Source organism: Schistocerca piceifrons, chromosome 4 (genome assembly GCF_021461385.2).
Source record: "Schistocerca piceifrons isolate TAMUIC-IGC-003096 chromosome 4, iqSchPice1.1, whole genome shotgun sequence".
NCBI classification, from domain to species: domain Eukaryota; kingdom Metazoa; phylum Arthropoda; class Insecta; order Orthoptera; family Acrididae; genus Schistocerca; species Schistocerca piceifrons.
The window spans coordinates 68,991,845-69,017,897 of record NC_060141.1 but is presented as its reverse complement, the minus strand read 5'-3'; the positions used below and the strand labels follow the sequence as shown (position 1 = coordinate 69,017,897).

General features: G+C 43.2%; 1 protein-coding gene across 2 annotated transcripts in view; it reads right to left on the bottom strand.

Moving 5' to 3' along the window:
* The window catches only part of LOC124795224 (atrial natriuretic peptide receptor 1-like), a 1,189,640-nt gene that overhangs the window by 60,330 nt on the left and 1,103,257 nt on the right, over positions 1–26,053 (bottom strand). For both annotated transcript variants that reach the window (XM_047259145.1, XM_047259146.1), the window contains exon 15: positions 730–879. In XM_047259145.1, the coding sequence (XP_047115101.1) occupies positions 730–879 (150 nt within the window). The remainder of the gene's footprint in view (positions 1–729; positions 880–26,053) is intronic.

Here is a 26,053-nt window from a genome sequence, read left to right as displayed (position 1 = left end):
GGTCGCGAGCTGTACTGCATGAACGTTGCGTAGATGGTAGCATACTTACTTACTTACTCATTGGTCATACCGGACTCGAGAGTCCATTACCGCAGCAACATATTTTCGCCATCTGTCCCTGTCTTGGGCTATTTCCTTCCATTCACCCTCAATACCTAGGCTCCTCAAATCAGCCTTCACATTGTCCTCCCATCTACGCCTCGGTCCCCCACAGGACGTTTTCCCTGTAAGTGCCCTACCAGCACTATGCGTGCTGCCCTGCCCTCATCCATTCGAGCTACGTGACCTGCCCATCGCAGCCTAAGTGATTTAATAATACTGGTTATGTCAGGGCTTGAATAGAGTTCGTGAACCTCTTCGTTATGTAGTTTTCGCCACTCTACGCTAATGTCATCCCTTTTTGCTCCGAAAATTTTCCTGAAAATTTTGTTTTCAAGTACTCGAAACGGCTTTTCATTTTGCACAGTGAGAGACCAAGTCTCACACCCATACAGCATAACTAGTAGAATAATAGTTCTGTATATTCTAATCTTTAAATTCCTAGATAACGTACGTGATGATAGATGATAGCATGTGGATTTCAATTTGACTGTGGTTATGACCTGACAATAATTCTCTGTAGCAAGGAATAAAAGGTTTTAATGGACGTAGTTTAACGAAATGGTAACCGTAAGAAGCATGACGAAGGGGAAGGTGAGTAGAAGACTTGTTGACGGATCTCGGACTTACTTGGGCAGCAGCTGGTACAGCAGTTCCTCGCACTTTCGCTTCTCCTCCAAGTAGTCGGACGTCCGCTCCTCCACCAGCGCCTCCAGGTTGTTGGCGTACTGCTCCATGCGCGACAGCAGGTTGTCCAGGATGTTTCCGCTCTCGTTCTCCCTGTAACACAGCCGCAGACGTCATGACTAAAGATTTCCTTCCCACTACACCTCAAATCGGCTCCAGGTCTGCACATGGGCTGGCCGTCCATATGATTAGGAGACAGGAGGGTGGGTGGTGAGAGGAGGCACTGGATCCAATGAGGTTAATTCACTTTGCATTTCCAAGCACATTTTCTGTAGGCTTGACCCAAATGTAGCCTGACACTGTAGTAGGTAAGTCAGTACAGAAAGCGACGTAGCGTACAGAAGTCAAGATCGCCCCTAGTGCGATAAGACTACACGCATACGAGACTGATAATTACGATCACAAGTAAAGTGAACTCGTACCTATACCAATGAACAAAAGTCGAAATCGCTTTACACACACACACACACAACAGACTTCCGAAGTCAAATTTCAGGACAAGTATGCTGGGTAACAGCTCCATGCGGTAAAAGGCGTAACAATTGCTTCAACAACGAGGTATGAGCCACAGGATCTGCTTTTTTTCCCCTTTATTTTTAAGTTCCATGTCCAGCAAACCAAGGAGAGCTGGCAAAAGTTAATAATTTGACAGATTCTCTAAAAATTTAAAAATTTTGTAATAGCCGCGCGCATTGTTTCCGGAGCGGGAGGGCGTGCCGCTTCCCGGCACAAATCCTCCTGGCGGATTAGTGTCGAGGTCCGGTGTGCCGGCTAGCCGGTGGATGACTTTTAGGTGGTTTCCATCTGGCTCGGTGAATGCGGGCTGGTTCCCCTTACACCCGCCTCAGTTACACTATGTCAGCGATTGCTGTGCAAACACTGTCTCCAGGTACATGTACACCATAATTACCACGCAAACATTTGAGGTATACTCGTCTGGTATGAGATGTTGCGAGGGGGGGGGGGGGGGGTCACTGGGGGCCGAACCGCAGAATAGCCCTGGGTTCGGTGTGGGGCGGCGGTGGGGTGGGTGGACTGCTGTGGCCTGTTGTGAACCACTGAGGGCTACGGCGGGACGAATCCTCTCCGTCGTTTCTAGGTCCCCGGTTCAATACACAATATTAAGATTGAACTGTCCTAGTTCTTACGCAGTTTGGTACACCATTATCGGTTTCGCGCCTCAGACGTGAACATCATTGCATAAGGTGAGACCTTAACTTTTCCCGGCAAATTGAATGTTTGAACAACTTCCGGGTTTGCTGCCGGGTGACATCGTCGACCACCGATGATATTTCGACAGGAGCACACCCTGCCATTCTCAAGGAATGCTGCTTGTAGTCCGGCTCTGTCTCTCATCAAAAAACAGAGGGACAGAATTAGTGCTACCTCACCTGTTGATTAATAGTCACTATCGATATTTGTGGTGTTGGTCATGTTTGTTTGTGTTGACACTTGTTCTTTGTGTGGTATCTTCCTTCTTTCTCCTCTGTGAACCGAGGTATTAAATTTCGGTGCACATTTCTTCCTCCTTGCATTTGTGCCTTGAGAACGGCAGCAAACCCGTAAGTTGTTCGAACATCATAGGATAAGTGCTTTGGTGGGAACACGCTGGTCGTTTAAGCGTCGCTCGGTGCCTCAGCCAAACGTGTTGATGCGTCCGCGGTCATCCAGCTACATCTTTACTCCGAAAGCTACCTTATGGTGTGTGGTGGAGGATACTTTGTGCGTTATTGTCACTTCCCCATTTTCCTATAATCGTCGCGAATTATCAGAAGGAACAACGATTTTGGAAAGCCTCCATGGCCTTTTCAAGTGAAATACGTAGAAAGAAGCAACATATTCTTGACTCTTCTGCGGAAATACGCTCACTTGATTTCTACAGTAAACAATACCATGTCGCAGATCGCCTCTCTTGTAGCGTACGATACTGGCGTTGGCTGAGCATCTCCGTGAGGATTTCGTACTTATTAAATGAAACTGTGAAGAAACGTGCTGCTCTTCTTTGGATATTCCCTTTGTTTGGGCCAATAATCCTGCTTCGTTCGGATCCCAAACTGAGGAGCAATGCGAACGACCGTTTCCATCGCTTCCTCCTTGGTGTGGACTACACTGCCTAAAGGTTCTTCGAATGAACCTCTGTCTGGTGCCTACATTACCTGCAATTATTTTTGTGTGGTTGTTCCATGTTAAATCGCTTCTTACGTATATAGGTGGATATAATTTATGTGTATGGTTGTTTCCAGTAATTGTTCTGCAATCGTGTAATCATGCATTTGTCAACTGTCAATCCCTGTACCAAGGACTCTCCGAAAATCTTTCTGCATGTCAGTCGAACTTTGAAGCGTAAACAGAATCATCAACGTGAAGCCTCACAGAACTTTCTACGTGTCCTATAACATTCTCTTGGCGTACGACCAAAGTTACTTTTACGTCTGTTTGCTGGAAACCCCATTTCAGTTATACATCTTGTGTTGTATTCCGTACGCTCTAAGTGGCAGCACATAATTGTAACTAAAGTCTTCCGGAAGTCAAGAAAAACGGCATCGGAGTGGACGCCGGTGTAGACTGCTTTCTGGGGCTGGTAGACGAACAGGGAAAGCTTGGTTTCACACGATCGTCGTTTCCTACAGAGGAGATTTTCGGTCTCCAGAAATGTAATAATAAATGAGCATAAAAGATATTCCATAATTATACAAAAGATATTCCATAATTATACAACAGACCGACGTCAGAATATATGCCTATAGCTTTGTGCGTCTGTTCGACCAATCCCTCTTCGCTTTTTTCCAATGACTATGAATGCTTCGGCCCTCCAGCAAACTACTGTACAATGTTGCTAGCACAGAAGCAGATTCTTTCACATCGGCTTACTCTAAGCAGATCGTATTGGTACGCCATCAGATCCAGTGACCTTTCCACAGTTGAGCGAATTCAGTTGCTTTTGTATCCCGTAATCACTTCCTTCGATATCTGTCATTCCGACCTTCGTGCGACGATTTAAAGAAGGAACCGGTGAAAGAGTCTTGGACGTTTCTATGCCGTTATGGTGACAAAGGGGCAGGACAGATGGCTTCAGTACGTTTAATGTAAGACCAAAACTTCTTAGGAGTTTCTGTCATGTTAGTAGACGGACCTTATCCTTCAGAATTCGTTACCGCTTCATGCGTGGCTCTCCTTAGGCTAGTCTTGGTTTTATTCAGCTTTTGTTTGTCTGTGAGGCTTTGGATACGGTTAGATTTGCATTGAAGGTCTCTTTATTTTCGTAGCAGCTTTCTAACATGGTTGTCGAGCCACGGTGGGTCTTTTCCAAATCTCACAGCTTTACTGGGAACACACCTGTCTAATGCATATTGTACAATACTCTTAGGTACACAGTATTTTCGGTCGTGGACACAAATTTTTCTTGTTGGCCGCTCAGGTTATCTTCAGTGTGTTTTCTGATGCCCTTGCTAAGCAGCAATAACTTTCCACCTTTATTATATTACTTTTTATGGCCGTACTCAGCGATTCTGTAATTGCCTTATGGTCAAGTGTTCCCTGTTTTACGCTGAGTCTACAAGTTGCTGTTCGTCGGCAACTAGGAGATCTATAATGTTATTTTCAAAAATTGCTTCTCTGATTTGCTGCTCGACGTGTTTTTAGGATAAGGCACTTAGAACAACGTCACATTACTCTCCGCCTCTGATGCCCGCCTTAATCGCGTGAGTTCGAAATGTAAAGTTGGTAAGTTGAAATCTTCAGCTAGTACATAACATGACCAGCAAAAATTTAGCTGAGACTTCTCCAAGTTCCCCCTCATGTGTTGCGCCACTACTGCCACTGACAGACGTGGGCTATAACAGCATTCAAGGACTACGTCTGTTCCACCTCTTAACACTTAGCTTCATACAAATTATTTCACACTCGGTTTCTGTACTAAGCCTCAGTGCATATTATTACGCGCCTCCACCACCAGTTTCCAGTCCGTCACTGCAATATTCATTCCACTGCGAAATTTCATTGCTGTTAACATCTGGTTTCAGTCATCTTTCTGTCCCTAACACTTAGCTTCATACAAATTATTTCACACTCGGTTTCTGTACTAAGCCTCAGTGCATATTATTACGCGCCTCCACCACCAGTTTCCAGTCCGTCACTGCAATATTCATTCCACTGCGAAATTTCATTGCTGTTAACATCTGGTTTCAGTCATCTTTCTGTCCCTAGTACGAGCGAGAATAGAGACATTTTCACTGACGCACCTGGTGTTAAATAGGACTATACTAACATTGTCTTCCTCCGATCTGCTATTAAGAATGCTACTCTCTTTAATTAACGCGTAATACACTACTGAACATTAAAATTGCTACACCAAGCAGAAATGCAGATGATAAACGGGTATTCATTGGACAAATATATTATACTAGAGCCGACATTTGATTACATTTACACGCAATTTGGGTGCATAGATCCTGAGAAAACAGTACACAGAACAACCACCTCTGGCCGTAATAACGGCCGTGATACGCCTGAGTATTGAGTCAAACAGAGCTTGGATGGCGTATACAGGTACAGCTGCCCATGCAGCTTCAACACAATACCACAGTTCATCAAGAGTAGTGACTGGCGTATTGTGACGAGCCAGTTGCTCGGCCACCATTGACCAGACGTTTCCAATTGCTGAGAGATCTGGAGAATGTGCTGGCCAGAGCAGGAGTTGAACATTTTCTGTATCCACAAAGGCCCGTACAGGACATGCAACATGCGGTCGTGCATTATCTTGCTGAAATGTGGGGTTTCGTAGGAATCGAATGAAGAATAGAACCACGGGTCGTAACACATCTGGAATGCAACGTCCACAGTTCAAAGTGCCGTCAGTGCGAACAAGAGGTGACCGAGACGTGTAACCAATGGCACCCCGTACCATCACGCCCGGTGATACGCCAGCATGGCGATGACGAATACACGCTTCCAATGTGCGTTCACCGCGATGTCACCAATCACGGATGAGACCATCATGATGCTGTAAAGAGAATCTGGATTCATCCGAAAAAATGACGTTTTGCCATTCGTGCACCCACGTTCGTCGTTGAGTACACCATCGCAGGCGCTCCTGTCTGTGAAGTAGCGTCAAGGGTAACCGGAGCTATGGTCTCAGAGCTGATAGTCCACGCTGCTGCAAACGTCGTCGAACTGTTGGTGCAGATGGTTGTTGTCTTGCAAACGTCCCCATCTGTTGACTCAGGGATCGAGACGTGACTGCACGATCCGTTACAGCCATGGGGATAAGATGCCTGTCATCTCGACTGCTAGTGATACGAGGGCGTTTGGATCCAGCACGGCGTTCCGTATTACCCTCCTGATCCCACCGATTCCATATTCTGCTAACAGTCATTGGATTTCGACCAACGCGAGCAGCAACGTCGCGATACGATAAAACGCAATCGCGATAGGCTACAATCCGACCTTTACCAAAGTCGGAAACTTGATGGTACGCATTTCTCCTCCTTATACGAGGCATCACAACAACGTTTCACCAGGCAACGCCGGTCAACTGCTGTTTGTGTGTGAGAAATTGGTTGGAAACTTTCCTCATGTCAGCACGTTGTAGGTGTCGCCACCGGCGCCAACCTTGTGTGAATGCTCTGAAAAGCTAATTATTTGCATATCACAGCATCTTCTTCCTGTCGGTTAAAATTCGCGTGTGTAGGACGTCATGTACGTGGTGTAGCAATTTTAATGGTCAGTAGTGTATATTCGTCACTGTTTGAAAACACAAAAAAAAGAAAAAAAAGAAAAAGACCACTTCATTTTACTGGAGATGCAGTAAATGAGGAGTAGGACTGTTGGAGGAACAAAGTTTTGGTAAATATGTTGGCTGGTTTGAGATTAACACTCCTGAAACAGATTTTTGGAACAGGGGGATGGTATTTATTTCTGGTTGATAGACAAAAACTGTCCCTATGACAAATTTTCGCCGTTTGTTGCTACCGGAGACGAAAGTAAGAGTCACAAAAGTACCACCCTGTCCCTACATCTACATATATACTCTACAAACCATCCTGAGGTACATGGCGGAGGATGAGTCCCACAGTACCATTTATTAGGATTTCTTCCAGTTCCATTTACGCATGTAGCGCGAAAGAATGATCGTTTGAATGCCTGTGTATGTGCAGTAATTATTGTAATCATACCTTAAGGATCCTTAGGTGAGTGGTACGTAGGGAGTTGTAGTATATTCCTAGAACAATAATTTGAATCCGGTTCTTGAAATTTTTCTAATACGATTTCTCGGGATAGTTTACAACCATCTTAAAGAGTCTTCCAGTTCAGTTCCTTCAGTATCTCTGCGACTCTCTCCCACATATTAAACAAGTCCGTCCACGTGTTGCTGGAGGGGTGCGATGTTAGACTTCAGGTAACCTTGGAGGAAACATTGCCTGACACACGCATATATTATTACTCCGTATTCTTTATTGGTATCGTTTTATATACATTTTACGAGCTCCGCTTTATGTCAAATATTTTGTCTGGGTGTTTCTTGGCGTAATACTGGGTGTCCTAACTAATACATCAGTGTGCTCTTTGCGACGACTAGTGAGTATGCTTTTGATTGTCTCTGTCTGCCGCTTCCCCCTCTACCCTGTCTCTTCCGCAGCTTTCGGGTTCACCTCACCGCTTTGCTCGCTTTCCTCAGCCGGCTGCGAGATGAACCTCGACGGCGGCCGTCACGCATCACGCCCGGCCGACCTCTGAAGAAGCGCTGGCGGGGCGGGGCGTGGCTGCGCCCCCTGACACTTCCCCTGCGCCATCGATCGCCCACGTCTCTGGCGAGAGAACACCTGTTGCTGTATCTCCACGAGTTTCCCCAACGTGCAACAACTTTGCAGTCTGCTCGCGAGGAACGAACGCGCTTTACCTCTAGGCCACACTGCACAAAGGAAGTTTACGCCGTACCGTTATATCGGTGCAGAGCGAGGTAGCGCAAAAAATGAAAAGGGATTCGCATGCGTGTGGACTGCTGTTCAGATCGCCGTCCGCTGATTAAGATTTAGTTTTCCTTTGAAAATGGGCCAAGACTGAATTCTGTCCCGCCGGCCGCTGTGCCCGAGCGGTTCTAGGCGCTTCAGTCTGGAACCACGCTGCTGCTACGGTCGCAGGTCCGAATCCTGCCTCGGGCATGGATGTGTGTGATGTCCTTAGGTTAGTTAGGTTTAAGTAGTTCTAAGTCTAGGGGACTGATGACCTCAGATGTAAAGTCCCATAGTGCTCAGAGCCATTTTTGAACAACAACGAATGTGAGCAGCGAGTACGTTCGCAACAAGGATAATTAAATGTGGTGCTGCACAAATACGCGCCACGATTTGTTGACCACTTGTGAGAAACCAGCGCCGCAGAGCCATTTGAGCCATCTGAACTGTTGCGCTGCCGTTCATGAATAGCATTCCGGACGGTGTTTTCCAACACGATAACGCTCGCCCACATACATATTTTGTAACCCAACATGTTCTACAGAGTGTCGACATGTTTCCCTGTCCTGAGCGATCACCAGATCCCTCTCGAATCTAGCACGTATGGACACCATCGGACGACAATTCCAGTGTCATCGACAAACAGCATTAACTGCCTTGTATTGGCCGACGAAGTGCAACAGGCATGGAACTCAATGCCACAAACTGACACCCGGCACCTGTAGAACACGAAGCACACACGTCTGCATGATTGCATTCAACATCGTGGTGGTTACACCGATTATTAATGCACCAGCTTTTCACATTTGCATTGGCTTATCTCGAATTACATTAACCTGTGATCTTCCAAAGTTAATCACTTACATATGATCACTATACAAATGTACTGCCGAAATTCCACTACCTTACCTTAATTACATTTTGGTGCTGCGATTTTCTTCCGTCATTATATACAAATGCTTTAGTGGATGACATCGGAAGCTGTATGAAGCTCTTCGTGGATAGTGCTGTGTTACATAGAGAAGTCCTAATGCTAGAAAACTAGCGAAATGCAGGGTGTCTTGCAGAGGATCAGTACCAGATACTGGGTTGGTAGCTGATCCTCATCTGATCTACCCAAGAACGCTCCACAATGAAGATTTACCTAGGAGTGGCAAGTATTGTCACGGATTCATTAAATAAATGAGGAAGCGCTATGGAGACGCGATTTCAACTCCTGTGGCAGGCGAAACAGAACAGGCGTTCTGGATCATGGAGAATATCTAGAATACTCAAACAATACACTTCTTCTTCATACATACATGTCTCGAAAATGTCATGAACAATTAAAGAGTTTCAATCTAACGCTCATTTTTCAACTAGGAAAGAAAAGGGAGCCAAGTGACTGTGATCCACGAACCTCCCTCCCCCACATTTACATGTAGATGTAGATGTACGTGTAGAATCCGAATGTGCATCGTCGCGAGTGACTGAACTAACACAATCAGTCGTAAACAGAAATAAACTTACTGTGTTGCCATAAAACGCAACATAAAACCTGCACACATTGTATTTCTGACATTTCAGTCTCTCTGCCGCCTCTGACACCCAACGTGCGTCACATCCGGTATTTGCAAAACCGACATGGATCAACCGCTGTGGCATAAATGTTGTGTAACCTCATTATGTCATCAATCCGTAAGCCGCTGGTAATGAATAACACAGATAGGTCCTTTGGTAGAGGTTTCATACAACCACTTTCGGACTATTTCTCGAGTTTTTAACGTGCTGTAGCCCTGCCAGCAACTGTGATAAATTAATATTTCCAAAATCCGCCTCAGTTGCGAAATGTTACTGGTCTTTACCGAGGTTTCACCTAGAGTAATATAGACTCTTCAGACCGTGCCTTATTCTGGCATGTATTATTTTTTTTTTTTTTTTGTGCTTCTGGAGAAGGCCAGATTACTCTAGCTGATATCTGGGTAAAGATCAGTAACATTTCGCAACTGAGGCGGATTTTTGACATATTTATTTCTAGAGTGCTCAACTGTCGAGCAGAACATGGGAGAAACGAGCATCCAAATCATTGCATGTGCGCTCTGATTTTTATTATTTTATTATGATGATCACTTCTCCCTATGTACGTAGGGAGGAGCAAAATACACTGACGGAAAAAGATCGCAACACCAGAAAATAATTAATGCAGAGTAATGAAATTTCGGTAATACATTTGTCTGCTTACGATACTTAAGTGATTAACGCTGCAAGATCACAGGTTAAAGTAAGCGCGAGATAAGCCACTGGAAAAGTGAAATGCTGGTACATTAATAAGTGGTGTAACCTCGAGAATGTTGGATGCAAGCAATGCAAACGTGTATGCTTTGTGTTGCACGGCTGCCGAATGCCAGTTTATGGGGTAGAGTTATGTGCCTGTTGCACTTGATCGGTCAATACAAGGCGTCCCTTTAACCAAGACACGGCCATCGTTGGCACCGAGAGAGAACCAGCTTTCATCAAAAAATAAAACAGACCTCCACCATGCCCTCTAATGGCTCTCGCTTGACAACATTGAAGTCGCAAATGGTGGTGTTTTGCGGACGGTGGAACGCACGCTACAGGCCGTATGGCTAGGAGCCGTCCTTGAAGTAACTGATTTATAAGAGTTCATTGTGTCACTGTGGCGCCAGCTGACCCTCAAGTTGCTGTTGCAGATGCAGTACTTAATAGTGCTACAACGATGAAAAATAATATTACGACGATGTCAAACCTTATTTTCATGATATAAAGAAGAACTGACGATATTAAAAATCTAATTATAATTTTATTATTTTAATTTTTGTGCTCAGTGAATCAGACATACTAGTGCACGGAATAAACTAGCATTGTTTGTACTACGAAACTATATATGACTGATAAGTGAGAACTGATTCTATGTAAGACATGGTCGGATTTTGTTCTCGTACTGGCCGGTAGAGAAAGAAAAGTTTCTTAATCGATGAATGTAATGTGGATGTATAAAGGCTATAAAAAGGAGAGAGAGAGATAATCCGCAATCACCATATTGTATAAGAAAAGGTAAATACAAGTTATTCAAAACAAATATCTCTAAAGTGTATCGTCTTGTGATTTCTAAAGAATGAAAATTGCGGTGTTTAATCTAAACCTGTCCTGAATAACAGCGAAGAACATTTACGTCATCATATATTTTCTTCGTTTGACCACGGTTGTGATTCGCATGTTACTTTTTGTTACGCAATGTGTTAGGAATATTTTCATTATACGCGCAGAAGTGTACACAGCTTTAATCGAACCGGCATCTTTCGGAAACGATAACTCTTAATCAGTACAATTACGCGAATACCGTCTAAATCGCAACCGTGATCACAAAAGTGTTTCCTGGACCTGATTTTTATAAATTTGTAGACTTGAAAACGAACAGCATTGCACCATCGCTGGCTCGCAACAATTGAAAGAAAACCAAACAGGGCCTGACCAACTATAAATTTTAACGCCGTCAGCGTTACGAAATCTGAACGATGTTAGTCAATTAATTAAATATTAACAGGAAGAGAATTATTAAATTTTAAAGATTAAATCATAGCAAGGAGGAGGAGGAGATTAGTGTTTAACGTCCCGTCGACAACGAGGTCATTAGAGACGGAGCGCAAGCTCGGGTGAGGGAAGGATGGGGAAGGAAATCGGCCGTGCCCTTTCAAAGGAACCATCCCGGCATTTGCCTGAAACGATTTAGGGAAATCACGGAAAACCTAAATCAGGATGGCCGGAGACGGGATTGAACCGTCGTCCTCCCGAATGCGAGTCCAGTGTGCTAACCACTGCGCTACCTAGCAAGAATTTAAAGCATTTTAGCATCATTACGTTTCTTTGCATTAGTACTTGAATATCAGATACCATCATATCTATTTAAAAGACAGTGCGTAAATAAAATTGCCACCTTTTATAATTATTATTATAGCAATTCATATTACGCGCCAGAGCCATAGCCAAACACAATGATCTGTCCCCTCCGTAGTGCCACGTGGCCGTACAGAGGAAGTCCGCCCCGTTAGCCGTGCGGTCTGACGCACTGCTTTCCGGGAAGGAAGGAGTGCCGGTCCTCGGCACGAATCCGCCCGGCGGATTAGTGTCGAGGTCCGTCGTGCCGGCCAGCCTGTGGATGGTTGCCACGCTGGGTAGCTGCGCGGTCAAAGGCGCATTGCCACGGTCCGCGCGGCTCTCCCAGTCGGATGTTGGAGTCCTCCCTCGGGCACGGATGTGTGCATTGTGCTTAGCGTAAGTTAGTTCAAGTTAACTTAAGTAGTGTGTAAGCTTAGAGACCGATGACCTCAACAGTTTGGTTTCATAAGACCTAACCATAAAATTTCAAATTATCCGTACAGAGCCCGGTCTTTTTGCTACCGCACGTTCTCGTGACCATCAATACCAACAATCTTGTACAGTGTCCACATTCCTGCCAAGTCTTTCCTGCAGTATCGCAGAAGGACCATCCAGCTTCTCGCAATCTTGTTATATGACCGCTTTCAAACTCGGTGAGGTGTTGATAATGGCGTCCTCGTCGCCTTGAAGGCATTCTTGACTAACATCGACTCACTACGTCGTATCTCAAAGGTAACCAATCTTCACGACCGTTACAGCGTGTATTTAAAGCAAAAGTGATTTGCATCCTACAAGCGCCACTCTTACGCAACTGGCTTGAAATCTGAATAGACATAATCTTTCAGATGTAGCAACACATCTACCAACAACTCCTTCCTGGTGTTGCGATTTCTTTTTCGTCGGCGTATTTTGGCATTCTGGAGATGAAAGCTGATGACTGAAAATTCGCGAAAATACGAGAAACACCTATGTTCGAACGATTGATGCACCATGTCGGTTATTATTCCCGTGACGCTGTCTCCAGTATTTAGAAATAATACAAAACGTGTTGGCTTTCTTTGAATTATCTCGATGTTCCCCGTCAATCGGCCTGCTTGGTGCGGATCCCAAAACGCACAGCAATATTTCAGAAAAGGTTGGACAACTTCAGTGCAGGCAGTCTCTTTAGTAGATATCTGATATCTTCTAACTGATCTGCCAGTGGAACTTCGTCTTTGGTTCACCTTCCCCATAAAATTTTCTACGTGATCGCTAGAATTTAGTTTATTGTACTTTTAATCCCTAGGTATTCAGCTGAGAGTCTAAATTTTAAATCTGTGTAACCGAAATTTAACAGAATTTTTATCTTTCTCGTGTGGAGGACCTCATAGTTTTTATAGTCTAGCGTCAATTTCCACTTTTACTTTCATGTACATAACTTGTCTAAATCATTTTGCAGTTCCTTCTTATAGTCTGATAACTTTACGGGACCGTAAACGGCGGCATCATCTGCAAACAATTTAAGAGGACTGCTCAGATTGTTTCCTAAATATTTTACGTAGATTAAGACCAATAGAGGGTCTATAACACTTCGGGGGGGGGGGGGGGAGAGGGGGGGGGGGGGTACACCATCGGTATGACTTCCCGTCAGTTATTACGAACTGTGATTTTTCTGATAGTAAATCATGAATCCAGTTGTCAAACTGAGGCGGTTCTCCTCAGGCAAGCAATTAGGTTAGAAATCGCTTGTGAGTAACAGCGTCAAAAACCTTCTGGAAATCTAGAGATATGGCATCATTTTGAGTTACTCTGCTGATGGCACTCATTACTTATTGTGAATAAAGATCCAGTTATGTTCCACAAGAAAGGTTTTTATCTGAATCCATGTTAGAAATGTACGCAAATATCATCTTCTTCCTAGTCCCGAAGGAGGTTCGACTCCTCTCTCGGGCATGAGTGTGTGTGTTTGCCCTTACGATAATTTAGGTTAAGTAGTGTGTAAGCTTATGAACTGATGCACTTAGCCGTTAAGGCCCATAAGATTTCACACATTTGAACATTTTTTTCATCTTCTTCGAGGTATTTCCTAATGTAGGAGAACAGTACATGTTCCAAAATCCTACTATGAGAAGATATCATAGCTGTGGGTCTATAACTCAACGTATTATTTCTATTTCCTTTATTGTGCATTAGTGTGTCGTGTGTCCTGTGCAAATTTTCACTTTTTAGGTCCTGATCTTTCGTTTGACGTGTGATCGTACATGATTGCTAAGACTGAAGGTATTTAATCATCGTACTCTGAAAGGAACCTCATACGTATACAATATGGACCAGAAGACTGGCTTTTGTTAGGTGGCTTTAAGTTACTTCGCTATACCCATGACCCAGGATATCTACTTCATACTGCTTTATGATTTCATCGTGCTTAAAAATTTCTTATTTATTCGTCCGTAGAACCGAAATCTCTTAGTGTGACAATGGTGCCTCGCGTGCTTGTCTGCTGTTTGAAATATAGTGGATGAAACTGTAAGTCTGCCGTGACCGTACTCTGACGATCACAGTATACTTAAAAGACTGCATCAAACTGTTCATTTATTTTGCTTCTTACCTTACACGAATGTTTTAATACTTATGTAATAGAGACTGCAGCTGAATAAATTCCAGAAAGATAGGAAATTAAGGAGATGGTATCTGGGTACGTTGAAACAAACAGAGCCTGTTAAAAATTTCAAAGACAGTACTAGGCAATGACTGACTCAAATAGAAAAATAAATTATATGATAATATGTTCCTTTGACATATGAAACAGGGAACCCACAGAGGAACAACTAGGCAAAAAGGTCCAGTAGAGATCATTTCATAATCCACGAGATGATGAATTTAATTTATGAAAGCAGAAAATATTAAAATTCAGCCTCAAGAGCAGGCAAAAGGAATACACAGGCCTACAACAGAGATACACGGAAGATGGCAAATGGAAAGGCACGGAGGGCTGGAGGATAAATGAGTATATGTAGATGCATGCACGACTATAGGAGAGGTACCTGCCGTGTACGGGAAACTTAAACAAATGTTTGGAAAAGAGGAAAGAAACTGTACGAACAACAAGGGTTCAAATGGAAAGCCACTAATGGTCAATGAAAGGGGGATCCAAAGGTGCCAGGAATACGTAGCAGGAATATGCATAAAAGAAATAAAATCGAAGACGCTATTAACGGAAGGCGAGGAGGAAACTGATGTAGATGACATGGGGGATGCGATTCAGCGGCAAGAATTTGACAGAGATTTGGTAGACCAAAGTCGACACAAGGCCCCTGGAGCAGACGACATTCTCTCATAATTATAGCCATACTTGAGTGAGCCAACCACGAAAAAAAAATGCCACCTAGTACGCATCATGTATGAGACAGGCGAAATATCTTTAGACTTAATAAGAATGTAATAATTCCGATTCCAAAGGAGATAGCTGCTTATAAGTGTTGGTGTGGCGTAACCATCAGTTTAATAAGGCGTTATTCCAAACTACTGACACGAACTATTTCCAGAATAATGGAAAGGCTAGTAGAAGCCAATCCGGTGGGTGGGAGGACCTAAGCTGTGGAGAAATGTAGGACCACGCGAAGCAGATATTGATCCTACGACTAAACTGAACGTATAGTCTGAAGAATGATGAAACCACTTTCATACCTCTTTTGGATTTAGAAAAAAAAGTTTTGACAATGCTGGGTGGAATAGACTATTTGGAATATTGATGTTACTATGGTTAAAGTAAAGGGAGCCGAAAGCTATGGACAACTTGTATAGAGACCAGAGCGCAGTTCTAAAGTAGAAAGGCGTAAAAAGGATCTAGGCGCTACTCTTACGTTATTCATCTGCACACTGAGCAACCAGTGGAAGAAACAAAGGAGATATGTGGAAATAGAATTGAAATTCAAGAAGAAGAAATTAAAATTTTGAGGTTTTGCCAGTGACATTTTAATTCTGTCACAGACAGCCAAACACTTCTAAGATCAAATGAACGCAATAGGTTGCGCCTTGAAAAGATGTAAGATATATCTAAAAATATAGAAAAGTAAAGTATACGTGTATGAGTGTAATGGGAACAAATGTGACGATGAATAGGAAACTGGAATGGGAAATGGGGCACTAAAAATAGTGGAAGAGGTTTTCTGTTTGGGTAACAATATAACTGACTGTGTGATCCAGGGAGAGGATATTAACAGTAGACTAAGACGCAGCAAAGAAATATTTTGTGAAATAGAGAACTACGCTGAGACAGAATTTAAATTTAAATTTTGTGACACCTACTTTAAAAACATTTGTCTGTCTTGTAGACTTACGGTAAAATGATACAGGAAAATATGTTAAAGTTGATGTACAGGGTGGCAATCATGGAACTATATGAAATAAAATCGTTATAGCTTCCGGACGGTTTGCTTTAGGAAGTTCAAACTGACATTTGGTCGCGGCGCGTGATGCGAATTACTATGAGCATGCGCACTGTTTGATTTAGTGACGAAGCCCATTTCCATTTGGCTAGGTTCGTCATTAAGCAAAATTAGTGCAGTTGGGGGACTCAGAATCCGCACTTAGCGATCGAGAAGTCTCTTCACCTCAACGGGTGACTTTGGTGTGCAATGTCCAGTCACGGAATAATCGGTGCCATATTCCTTGATAGCATGGTGACTACTGAACGGTACGTGAAGATTTTGAAAGGTAATTTCATCTCCATTATCCAAAGTGACACTGATTTCGACAGATACAAGACGGAGCTCGTCTGCATCGAAGCAGGAGAATGTTTGATGTCCTGGAGGAGCACTTTGGAGACCGCATTCTGGCTCTGGTGTACCCAGACGCGACTGGTATGGGCTCCGATTGGCCGTCATATTCTCCTGGTCTGAACACAAGCGACTCCTTTTGTGCGGCCACGTTAAAGAAAAGTTACGCAGCAATAACCCCAAAACCATTGTTGAGCTGAAAACAGCCATTCTGGAGGTTATGGACAGCATCGATGTTCCGATACTCCAGTGGGTCATCCAGAGTTTCGCTACTCTTCTGCAGTACATCATCGCCAATGATGGCGGGCAAATCGACCATGTCATAACGTAAATCCGAATACCTGTAGTGACGTTTACATGTTGAATAAAGTGTGTGTACCCCATAGTTTGTACTTAGTTTACGTTTTTCTTCATACAGTTCAATAATTGTCACTCTGCATATTGCAGTAGATACGCTGAGACTTGCTCAGAATAGACTAGCAGTAGATGCATTTCAAAATTTTAGTAGAGTATAATTTTTGTCTCAAACCATGGTTGTTTTAACGCAACTGGTAACGATATCTACATCTACATTTATACTCCGCAAGCTACCCAACGGTGTGTGGCGGAGGGCACTTTACGTGCCACTGTCATTACCTCCCTTTCCTGTTCCAGTCGCGTGTGGTTCGACGGAAGAACGACTGCCAGAAAGCCTCCGTGCGCGCTCGAATCTCTCTAATTTTACATTCGTGATCTCCTCGGGAGGTATAAGTAGGGGGAAGCAATATATTCGATACCTCATCCAGAAACGCACCCTCTCGAAACCTGAACAGCAAGCTACACCGCGATGCCGAGCGCCTGTCTTGCAGAGTCTGCCACCTGAGTTTGCTCAACATCTCCCTAACGCTATCATGCTTATCAAATAACCCTGTGACGAACCGCGCCGCTCTTCTTTGGATCTCCTCTATCTCCTCGGTCAACCCGACCTGGTACGGATCCCACACTGATGAGCAATACTCAAGTCTAGGTCGAACGAGTCTTTTGTAAGCCACCACCGTTGTTGATGGACTACATTTTCTAAGGACTCTCCCAATGAATCTCAATCTGGCACCCGCCTTACCAACAATTAATTTTATATGATCATTCCACTTCAAATCGTTCCGCACGCATACTCCCAGATTTTTTACAGAAGTAACTGCTACCAGTGTTTGTTCCGCTATCATATAATCATACAATAAATGATCCCTCTTTCTATGAATTCGCAATACATTACATTTGTCTATGTTAAGGGTCAGTTACCACTCCCTGCACCAAGTGCCTATCCGCTACAGATCTTCCTGCATTTCGCTGCAATTTTCTAATGCTGCAACTTCTCTGTATACTACAGCATCATCCGCGAAAAGCTGCACGCAACTTCCGACACTATCTACTAGGTCGTTTATATATATTGTGAAAAGAAATGGTCCCATAACACTCCCCTGTGGCACGCCAGAGGTTATTTTAACGTCTGTAGACGTCTCTCCATTGATAACAACATGCTGTGTTCTGTTTGCTAAAAACTTTTCAATCCTGCCACACGGCTGGTCTGATATTCCGTAGACTCTTACTGTGTTTATCAGGCGACAGTGTGGAACTGTATCGAACGCCTTCCGAAAGTCAAGCAAAATGGCATCTACCTGGGGGCCTGTATCTAATATTTTCTGGGTCTCATGAACAAATAAAGCGAGTTGAGTCTCACACGATCGCTGTTTCCGGAATCCATGTTGATTCCTACAGAGTAGATTCTGTGTTTCCAGAAATGACATATCTTGTAGTTTTACGACGTAATGACGTTTGACGTTCGTATTTGGCCAATCTAAAAATGTATCGTTGCCAGAGAATTAGGAAAAACGGTATTTTCGGCTATGACTACCAGAAAACAACATAGGAGGGTAATTCCAAAAGTAAGGTCTCCTTTTTTTTACATAAGTACAGAACTCTGTTCCTGTAGCAGTTGGTCACATTGTCATGAAGAGTGCTTCACTCGCTGTGTGTAAACATGCGCACGCCGCGCTGAGGCGCTCAGTCTTGGCTTGTCCAGCCGTTGAGAATGGAGCTCCCGTTGGATGTTACCGCCAAGTACGAATTGCGCACAGTTATTCGGTTTCTGAACGCAAAGGGCGCTGTGCCGATTGAAATCCATCGCCAATAGACGGAAGTGTATGGTGAGTCGTGCATGTATATCAGAAATGTTCGTAAGTGGTGTAGAGAGATTGCAGCTGGTCGGATCGAAATTCACGACGAACAAAGGAGCGGGAGACCGTCAGTTTCTGAGGAGACAGTGTTGACGGCTGCATGCGTGAAGGTCGGCGGATCACCCTGGGTGATCTCTGCGCGTTGGTTCCTGACGTTTCCAGAAGCACCGCTCACAGAATTTTAACGGAAACATTGAACTACCGGAAGATGTGGACAAGATGGGTGCCACGCATGCTGACTGAGGACCACATGCGGCAACGAGTTGATTCTTCCCGCGCATTTCTTCACCGCCTTGCAGCCGAACAGGAAAACTTTCTCGACTCAATTGTCACGGGTGACGAAACCTGGGCATACCACTTTCCACCTAAGACCAAGCAACAATCACGCCAGGGGTTGCATCCTTCTTCACCAAAGCCGCGGAAATTTAAACAAACACAGTCTGCCAGTAAAGTCATGACAACCGTTTTCGGGATCGGAAAGGGGTATTGTTGACCGTCTTTATGCCCACTGGGACCACAATTAACGCTGACAGGTACTATGAGACTCTGAAAAAACTCAAACGGGCAATTCAGAACCGGGTAAAAGGAATGTTGAGCAAGGTTGGTTGGCTCTGAGCACTATGGGACTCAACATCTGAGGTCATCAGTCCCTTAGAACTTAGAACTACTTAAACCTAACTAACCTAAGTACATCACACACATCCATGCCCGAGGCAGGATTCGAACCTGCGACCGTAGCGGTCACGCGGTTCCAAACTGAAGCGCCTAGAACCGCACGGCCACACCGGCCGGCTGTTGAGCAAGGGCGTACACATTCTCCATGACAACGCTCGCCTACACATCGCTCGGCAAACTATTGCTCTCCTGCAGCAGTTTCAGTGGAACATAATCAGCCACCCACCCTATAGTCCTGACTTGGCGCCCAGTGACTATCACCTGTTCCCTAAGTTAAAAGAACATTTGGCCGGAAAGCGATTCAGCTCCGACGACGAGGTGAAAGAAGAGGTTCATAACTTTCTGAACAGCATGACGGCGAGCTGGTATGACATGTGCATACAAAAACTGCCACAGCGTCTGTAAAAATGCATCGACAAAAATGGTGATTAATTCAAAAAATACCTAAATGTTCAAGCTGTAAACTGATGTACATCATTGTAGAAATAAACAGGTCTATGTACTTATACAAAAATAGGAGACGTTACTCTTGGACTACCCTCGTATTTATCATCAGAGCAACGCAAATCATTAGGTGGCTCGTTTCCCGTAGCAAAAGGCACCAAACTCTTTTCAATCTTTTCGTATTTGTAGCGCATCTCATAGCACGGAGTAACTCGATATATTTTAACGTAATTAAAAGCTTCAAACGCAGTACAACACACCTTTGATGTTGAGACCCGTCGCCCTTTGAGCCTTTAAATGCACCATGCTACAGAATTTTGAATGTTTCGCCGATGCTTAGAGATGCATAAGGCGAGCTGGTCGTCCTTTGTTCATAATAGAATCTTCAAAGCAACAACCATCAGATAAAGTTTCAAAAAGGAACCTTTAGATTTTTCTCACACAGCGTAACATCTCTTTCAGGACAATGAACGTGGTGATTATGGCAAGGCAGTATTCTTTTTTCTAAAAGCAGAAAATTATTTTTTGAAATATGACGAAACGAACAGCGAACCGCATCACAGGTCGTGAATGCGTAATTACTTCTTTCGTGGTCCTGTAGAGAATAGTGGGAAAATGGTTTATGGAGTTTGGAAGGTACGAAGAGGAAATGTTTGAACATTGAAACTATGTGTGGGACCGTAGAGTGTGCCTTAAAGCTACATGATTCCGGATTCCAATCTCCATCTAGTACATCGTTTTAATTCGTTGTCAATGTTAACGCAGAAATCTTCTGTGCTTAAGACGATCTCGGCTCAGTCTCATCTGAGTTTTCGTGTTGTTGCAAGACTTAATCACAAGTTTGGGCAAGACTTATGAGCTTGCCGTATGCGAATGCCAAGTCGTTCGATGTCAAAGTTTTGTTGCGTGAGACAGTAATGCTCAGTTACTGAACACATAAAAGCGGCAACTCTTTTAAAAATTTGGTTTCTACAGAAGCGACATCTATTAGAGCTTCTGTATAGAGCAACTGTTGTCCAATATTTCGTGACCATTTTGAAAAATTAGGTAATGCACACTTTTTACGCAAATTAGTTGATATCATTCTGTTTATCCTTTGTTACAGCTTCCTTGTTGCCATTGGTACATACGTTACAGGTAGTTTCCGTGGTATACTGACTGTTTTGTTTCGTTTTACTTGTTTCTAAGTTTTATTGTTCAGTTTTATTATTATTTTCATTGCTTTTGTTTCCCTCACTGCAGTTTGTTTTGATTGTTTCTTTCATTTTTCTTTTCATGAACTTACCTTTCCTGTGTACATTAACTGTGTAATCTTTAATTCTTTCTGATTTATATAAAAAAAACTTTGCATTTGCGTCTTATTTTTCAATGCTGAAATTTATATTCCTGCGCTGTACATTAATGTCTGTGCGACTTCAATTTATCCCCGATTCTCGTTAATCTTCCTTTGAAAAGACGTTATCTATGTATATAAGTCGGTAAGTAATAACGTATTTTCATGTGATTCTCTTTTCAAAAGTATTGTTAACAGAGTGTACTATCCTCTGCATTTCTTCAGTTTACACATTCCACTGACACTTTGTCTCCCGTCCCCTGTCCATTACATACGGCTAATTAAAGCCGCTAACAACAGCTGAACTACGATACAGTATCAGTGAGTGCAGAAGAAGTCGGACTTTATTGTAAATCTTATTTCGCCATCATATTACAACGAATGTGATTGTAGTTGGTTGTATAATTTCTGTAATTCTTTCAATATTCGCTACTGGTAACTACACGTTGCTCTGCAAGTGCTGTGTCCGTCGATGGCACTTACGAATATCCCTATAGGTAGTCTACAAAGAGGGCATTACGCCTCAGCCCAATGCTTAGGGTGTGTGGCAAGTGGCTTGCGGCTTAAACAGTCGTTGTTCTTCATCGTATACTGTGCGATCGAGTTTACAGTGTTTCCCTATAGTGCGCTCTAAAGATCACCGCGTATTTATTGTGTTGACCTAAACGGAAACAGAGCCGTATGTCGAAGTTGTTTTCCTTTCATACTTAGAGTTCCCGGTGTAAAGTCCTGTGGCGTAAGTGGGTATCGACGTTTCGTGCCTAGTAATGGCACGTGCGATGTTGTAAGTTGATAAGAGTTTCAGAGGGAGTGAAATGCTGTTAGTGAGCTGTGTTAGTGCGCGGTGCGAATTTGATCACCTTTGGAATCCTGTGCACCGAGGTCTGCCTTATAATGCTCTAGCACAGTGGTTGCCAACCTTTCTGTGAGCATTATCCCTGAGTGTAATCAGACATTAGCTACTAACCCTGATGTCCCTTTACCCTCACGATCGTCATTATTGGCACCTAAATCAAAATTAGAACGAAAAACAGTATTCTTTGAACACTTATTTTTAAGATAGCGAAAGATAAATGATATGTAGGTAGTTTATTTAACCATAAACTAACAAGACTATCTGTATTGGTTGTCTTTAACAATTCTTTTTATTATAGATAACTTATATTTCTTAAGTCATTTGATTTCTCCATCCCTTATTTCTGAACTGGCGGAAACTGAAAACCTCAGTCTGCCAGTGCTCTGTGTATGGACACTGCCACTAATAATAATAATAATAATAATAATGTGATGGAGGCCCTACAGCAATGTAGTAGCCATTACATAGCTACTGTTGTGCTCTCACTTAGTCCATTTATCTGTTGCGAAGTGAATAGTGAAGCAGTTAATTCACACAGTCGTGATTTCGGCTCTGTAGCCATTTTCAGTACCTGACATTCTGAAGTATTAAAATATGTCCGACGTGTCTATGACACACCATCGTCGACAAGTCAGACATATTTTAATATTTCAGGTTGCTACTGAAAATGGTTACAAAGCCAAAACCACGATTGTGTAAAATCTACATCTACATCTACATCTATACTCCGCGAGCCACCTTACGGTGTGTGGCGGAGGGTACTTATTGTACCACTATCTGATCCCCCCTTCCCTGTTCCATTCACGAATTGTGCGTGGGAAGAACGACTGCTTGTAAGTCTCCGTATTTGCTCTAATTTCTCGGATCTTTTCGTTGTGATCATTACGCGAGATATATGTGGGCGGTAGTAATATGTTGCCCATCTCTTCCCGGAATGTGCTCTCTCGTAATTTCGATAATAAACCTCTCCGTATTGCGTAACGCCTTTCTTGAAGTGTCCGCCGCTGGAGCTTGTTCAGCATCTCCGTAACGCTCTCGCGCTGACTAAATGTCCCCATGACGAATCGCGCTGCTTTTCGCTGGATCATGTCTATCTCTTCTATTAATCCAACCTGGTAAGGGTCCCATACTGATGAGCAATACTCAAGAATCGGACGAACAAGCGTTTTGTAAGCTACTTCTTTCGTCGATGAGTCACATTTTCTTAGAATTCTTCCTATGAATCTCAACCTGGCGCCTGCTTCTCCCACTATTTGTTTTATGTGATCATTCCACTTCAGATCGCTCCGGATAGTAACTCCTAAGTATTTTACGGTCGTTACCGCTTCCAATGATTTACCACTTATGGCATAATCGTACTGGAATGGATTTCTGCCCCTATGTATGCGCATTATATTACATTTATCTACGTTTAGGGAAAGCTGCCAGCTGTCGCACCATGCATTAATCCTCTGCAGGTCCTCCCGGAGTACGTACGAGTCTTCTGATGTTGCTACTTTCTTGTAGACAACCGTGTCATCTGCAAATAGCCTCACGGAGCTACCGATGTTGTCAACTAAGTCATTTATGTATATTGTAAACAATAAAGGTCCTATCACGCTTCCCTGCGGTACTCCCGAAATTACCTCTACATCTGCAGATTTTGAACCGTTAAGAATGACATGTTGTGTTCTTTCTTCTAGGAAATCCTGAATCCAATCACAAACCTGGTCCGATATTCCGTAAGCTCGTATTTTTTTCACTAAACGTAAGTGCGGAACCGTATCAAATGCCTTCCTGAAGTCCAGGAATACGGCATCAATCTGCTCGCCAGTGTCTACGGCACTGTGAATTTCTTGGGCAAATAGGGCGAGCTGAGTTTCACATGATCTCTGTTTGCGGAATCCATGTTGGTTATGATGAAGGAGATTTGTATTATCTAAGAACGTCATAATACGAGAACACAAAACATGTTCCATTATTCTACAACAGATTGACGTAAGCGAAATAGGCCTATAATTATTCGCATCTGATTTATGACCCTTCTTGAAAATGGGAACGACCTGCGCTTTCTTCCAGTCGCTAGGTACTTTACGTTCTTCCAGCGATCTACGATAAATTGCTGATAGAAAGGGGGCAAGTTCTTTAGCATAATCACTGTAGAATCTTAAGGGTATCTCGTCTGGTCCGGATGCTTTTCCGCTACTAAGTGACAGCAGTTGTTTTTCAATTCCGATATCGTTTATTTCAATATTTTCCATTTTGGCGTCTTTGCGACGGCTGAAGTCAGGGACCGTGTTACGATTTTCCGCAGTGAAACAGTTTCGGAACACTGAATTCAGTATTTCTGCCTTTCTTCGGTCGTCCTCTGTTTCGGTGCCATCGTGGTCAACGAGTGACTGAATAGGGGATTTAGATCCGCTTACCGATTTTACATATGACCAAAACTTTTTAGGGTTCTTGTTTAGATTGTTTGCCAATGTTTTATGTTCGAATTCGTTGAATGCTTCTCTCATTGCTCTCTTTACGCTCTTTTTCGCTTCGTTCAGCTTTTCCTTATCAGCTATGATTCGACTACTCTTAAACCTATGATGAAGCTTTCTTTGTTTCCGTAGTACCTTTCGTACATGATTGTTATACCACGGTGGATCTTTCCCCTGAATGAATAATTAACAGTCAAATGGCGAAAATTTCTTTCAAGAATTTCTACATGACTGTGATATCACTCACGAAGGAAAGATCATTAAATAACGAAGCAGTTCCCGGTTTTCGCGGGAATCACCTAGAACTCTGAGAGGGCGTTTTCATACATGATGTAAGGCATGTGGATGTCTCAAGTTTACTCTCATAAAAACGTGACATGAAGTATGTGTGTAGTGGGTGGATTGTTTAAGGAAGAAGATGTTCATACATTCCTTATACAAGCTGTAATCTCCACCATACATTGTATCACACGTTACTGCTGGTATTAGGAAAAAAAAATTCTTTTCGTTAATTTATGTAATCAGTTTTACAGCTTTACGAAATAGTGTAATAGCAATGATGTTTTAAAAATAATTCAGTTTCGTGGGCGAAACACAATCGAACCCTTTTGTTTTTACCCCTCAGAAAATTACATTTTACCCGTCACGGAGTTATTGCCCACAGGCAGTCTAGCACAACCACCTCCCAGCCAATACCGTCACATATGTGCCTCGCTACACAAAGGATATGCTCAGCGCTCTGTTTACAGCAGGTGCACTATGTCACCAAGAATTAACGAAACGCCAAACTTCCCACAAGGTCCCAACGTGGAAGAAATGATGCGAAGCCCAAATAAGTTACAATTTTATTGCCACACTCGCTCCCTAATTCAGACACAGTATTCATTTGACCTCTTGAAGCAAAAATTAAATTACGTGCTAAGGATTTACGCTAAAACAGCTATGCCATAAACTGATCAATGAGAGTGAGACCACAACGCTAGTCGCGCACGGCACAGGAAATACAACACCCCACAAATGTTTTACATCGTTACACGCAGTTGATACACTGACCAGCTCAGATCGCTATCGACAATGAACTGTGCGCCACACATTGTCGAAATTCTTATACGACCCTTGGAATAGCTAAGCTTGCCAACCATGAACGCACCACAGAAATGTTCCATTCTTCCAAGAAAATTTACCAGACTTATCAAACCACAGTCGTGTTGGAATCTCAAAGAAACACAAAGTGAGGTACCCCTGTCACACATTGTAATACTTGTCTACTAGCATTTACGAATGATTTGGAGAGTTGCTTTTCTGCTGTAAGCCAGGCAGTACACTGATGAACTCGTCAAAGTCAAATGCTGCTATGCGCGTTGTGATTAGTCTAATCGTATTTGCGCAATCCCAATTAAAGCGATCATTGTGGGTTGTAAAATATACCTACATCCTTCGCTTAAAGCTGGTTTTTGTAACTTTGTGAGTGGATTTCGTCATGATAGCTTTCAAGCGTCTGCCAGTTCGGCTTGTTCAGTACTTCCGTCACGCTCGCAAACAAACGTGTCTCCTTATTACCTTACGTTCAATTTCGTCTGTCAGTGCTACTTGGTACGGGTCCTATACACTTAGCAATATTCTAAGATGAGCTACACGAGGGTTTTGTGCGCAACCTCCTTTTTAGACTCATTTCCATAATATTCCAGCAATGAACCGAAA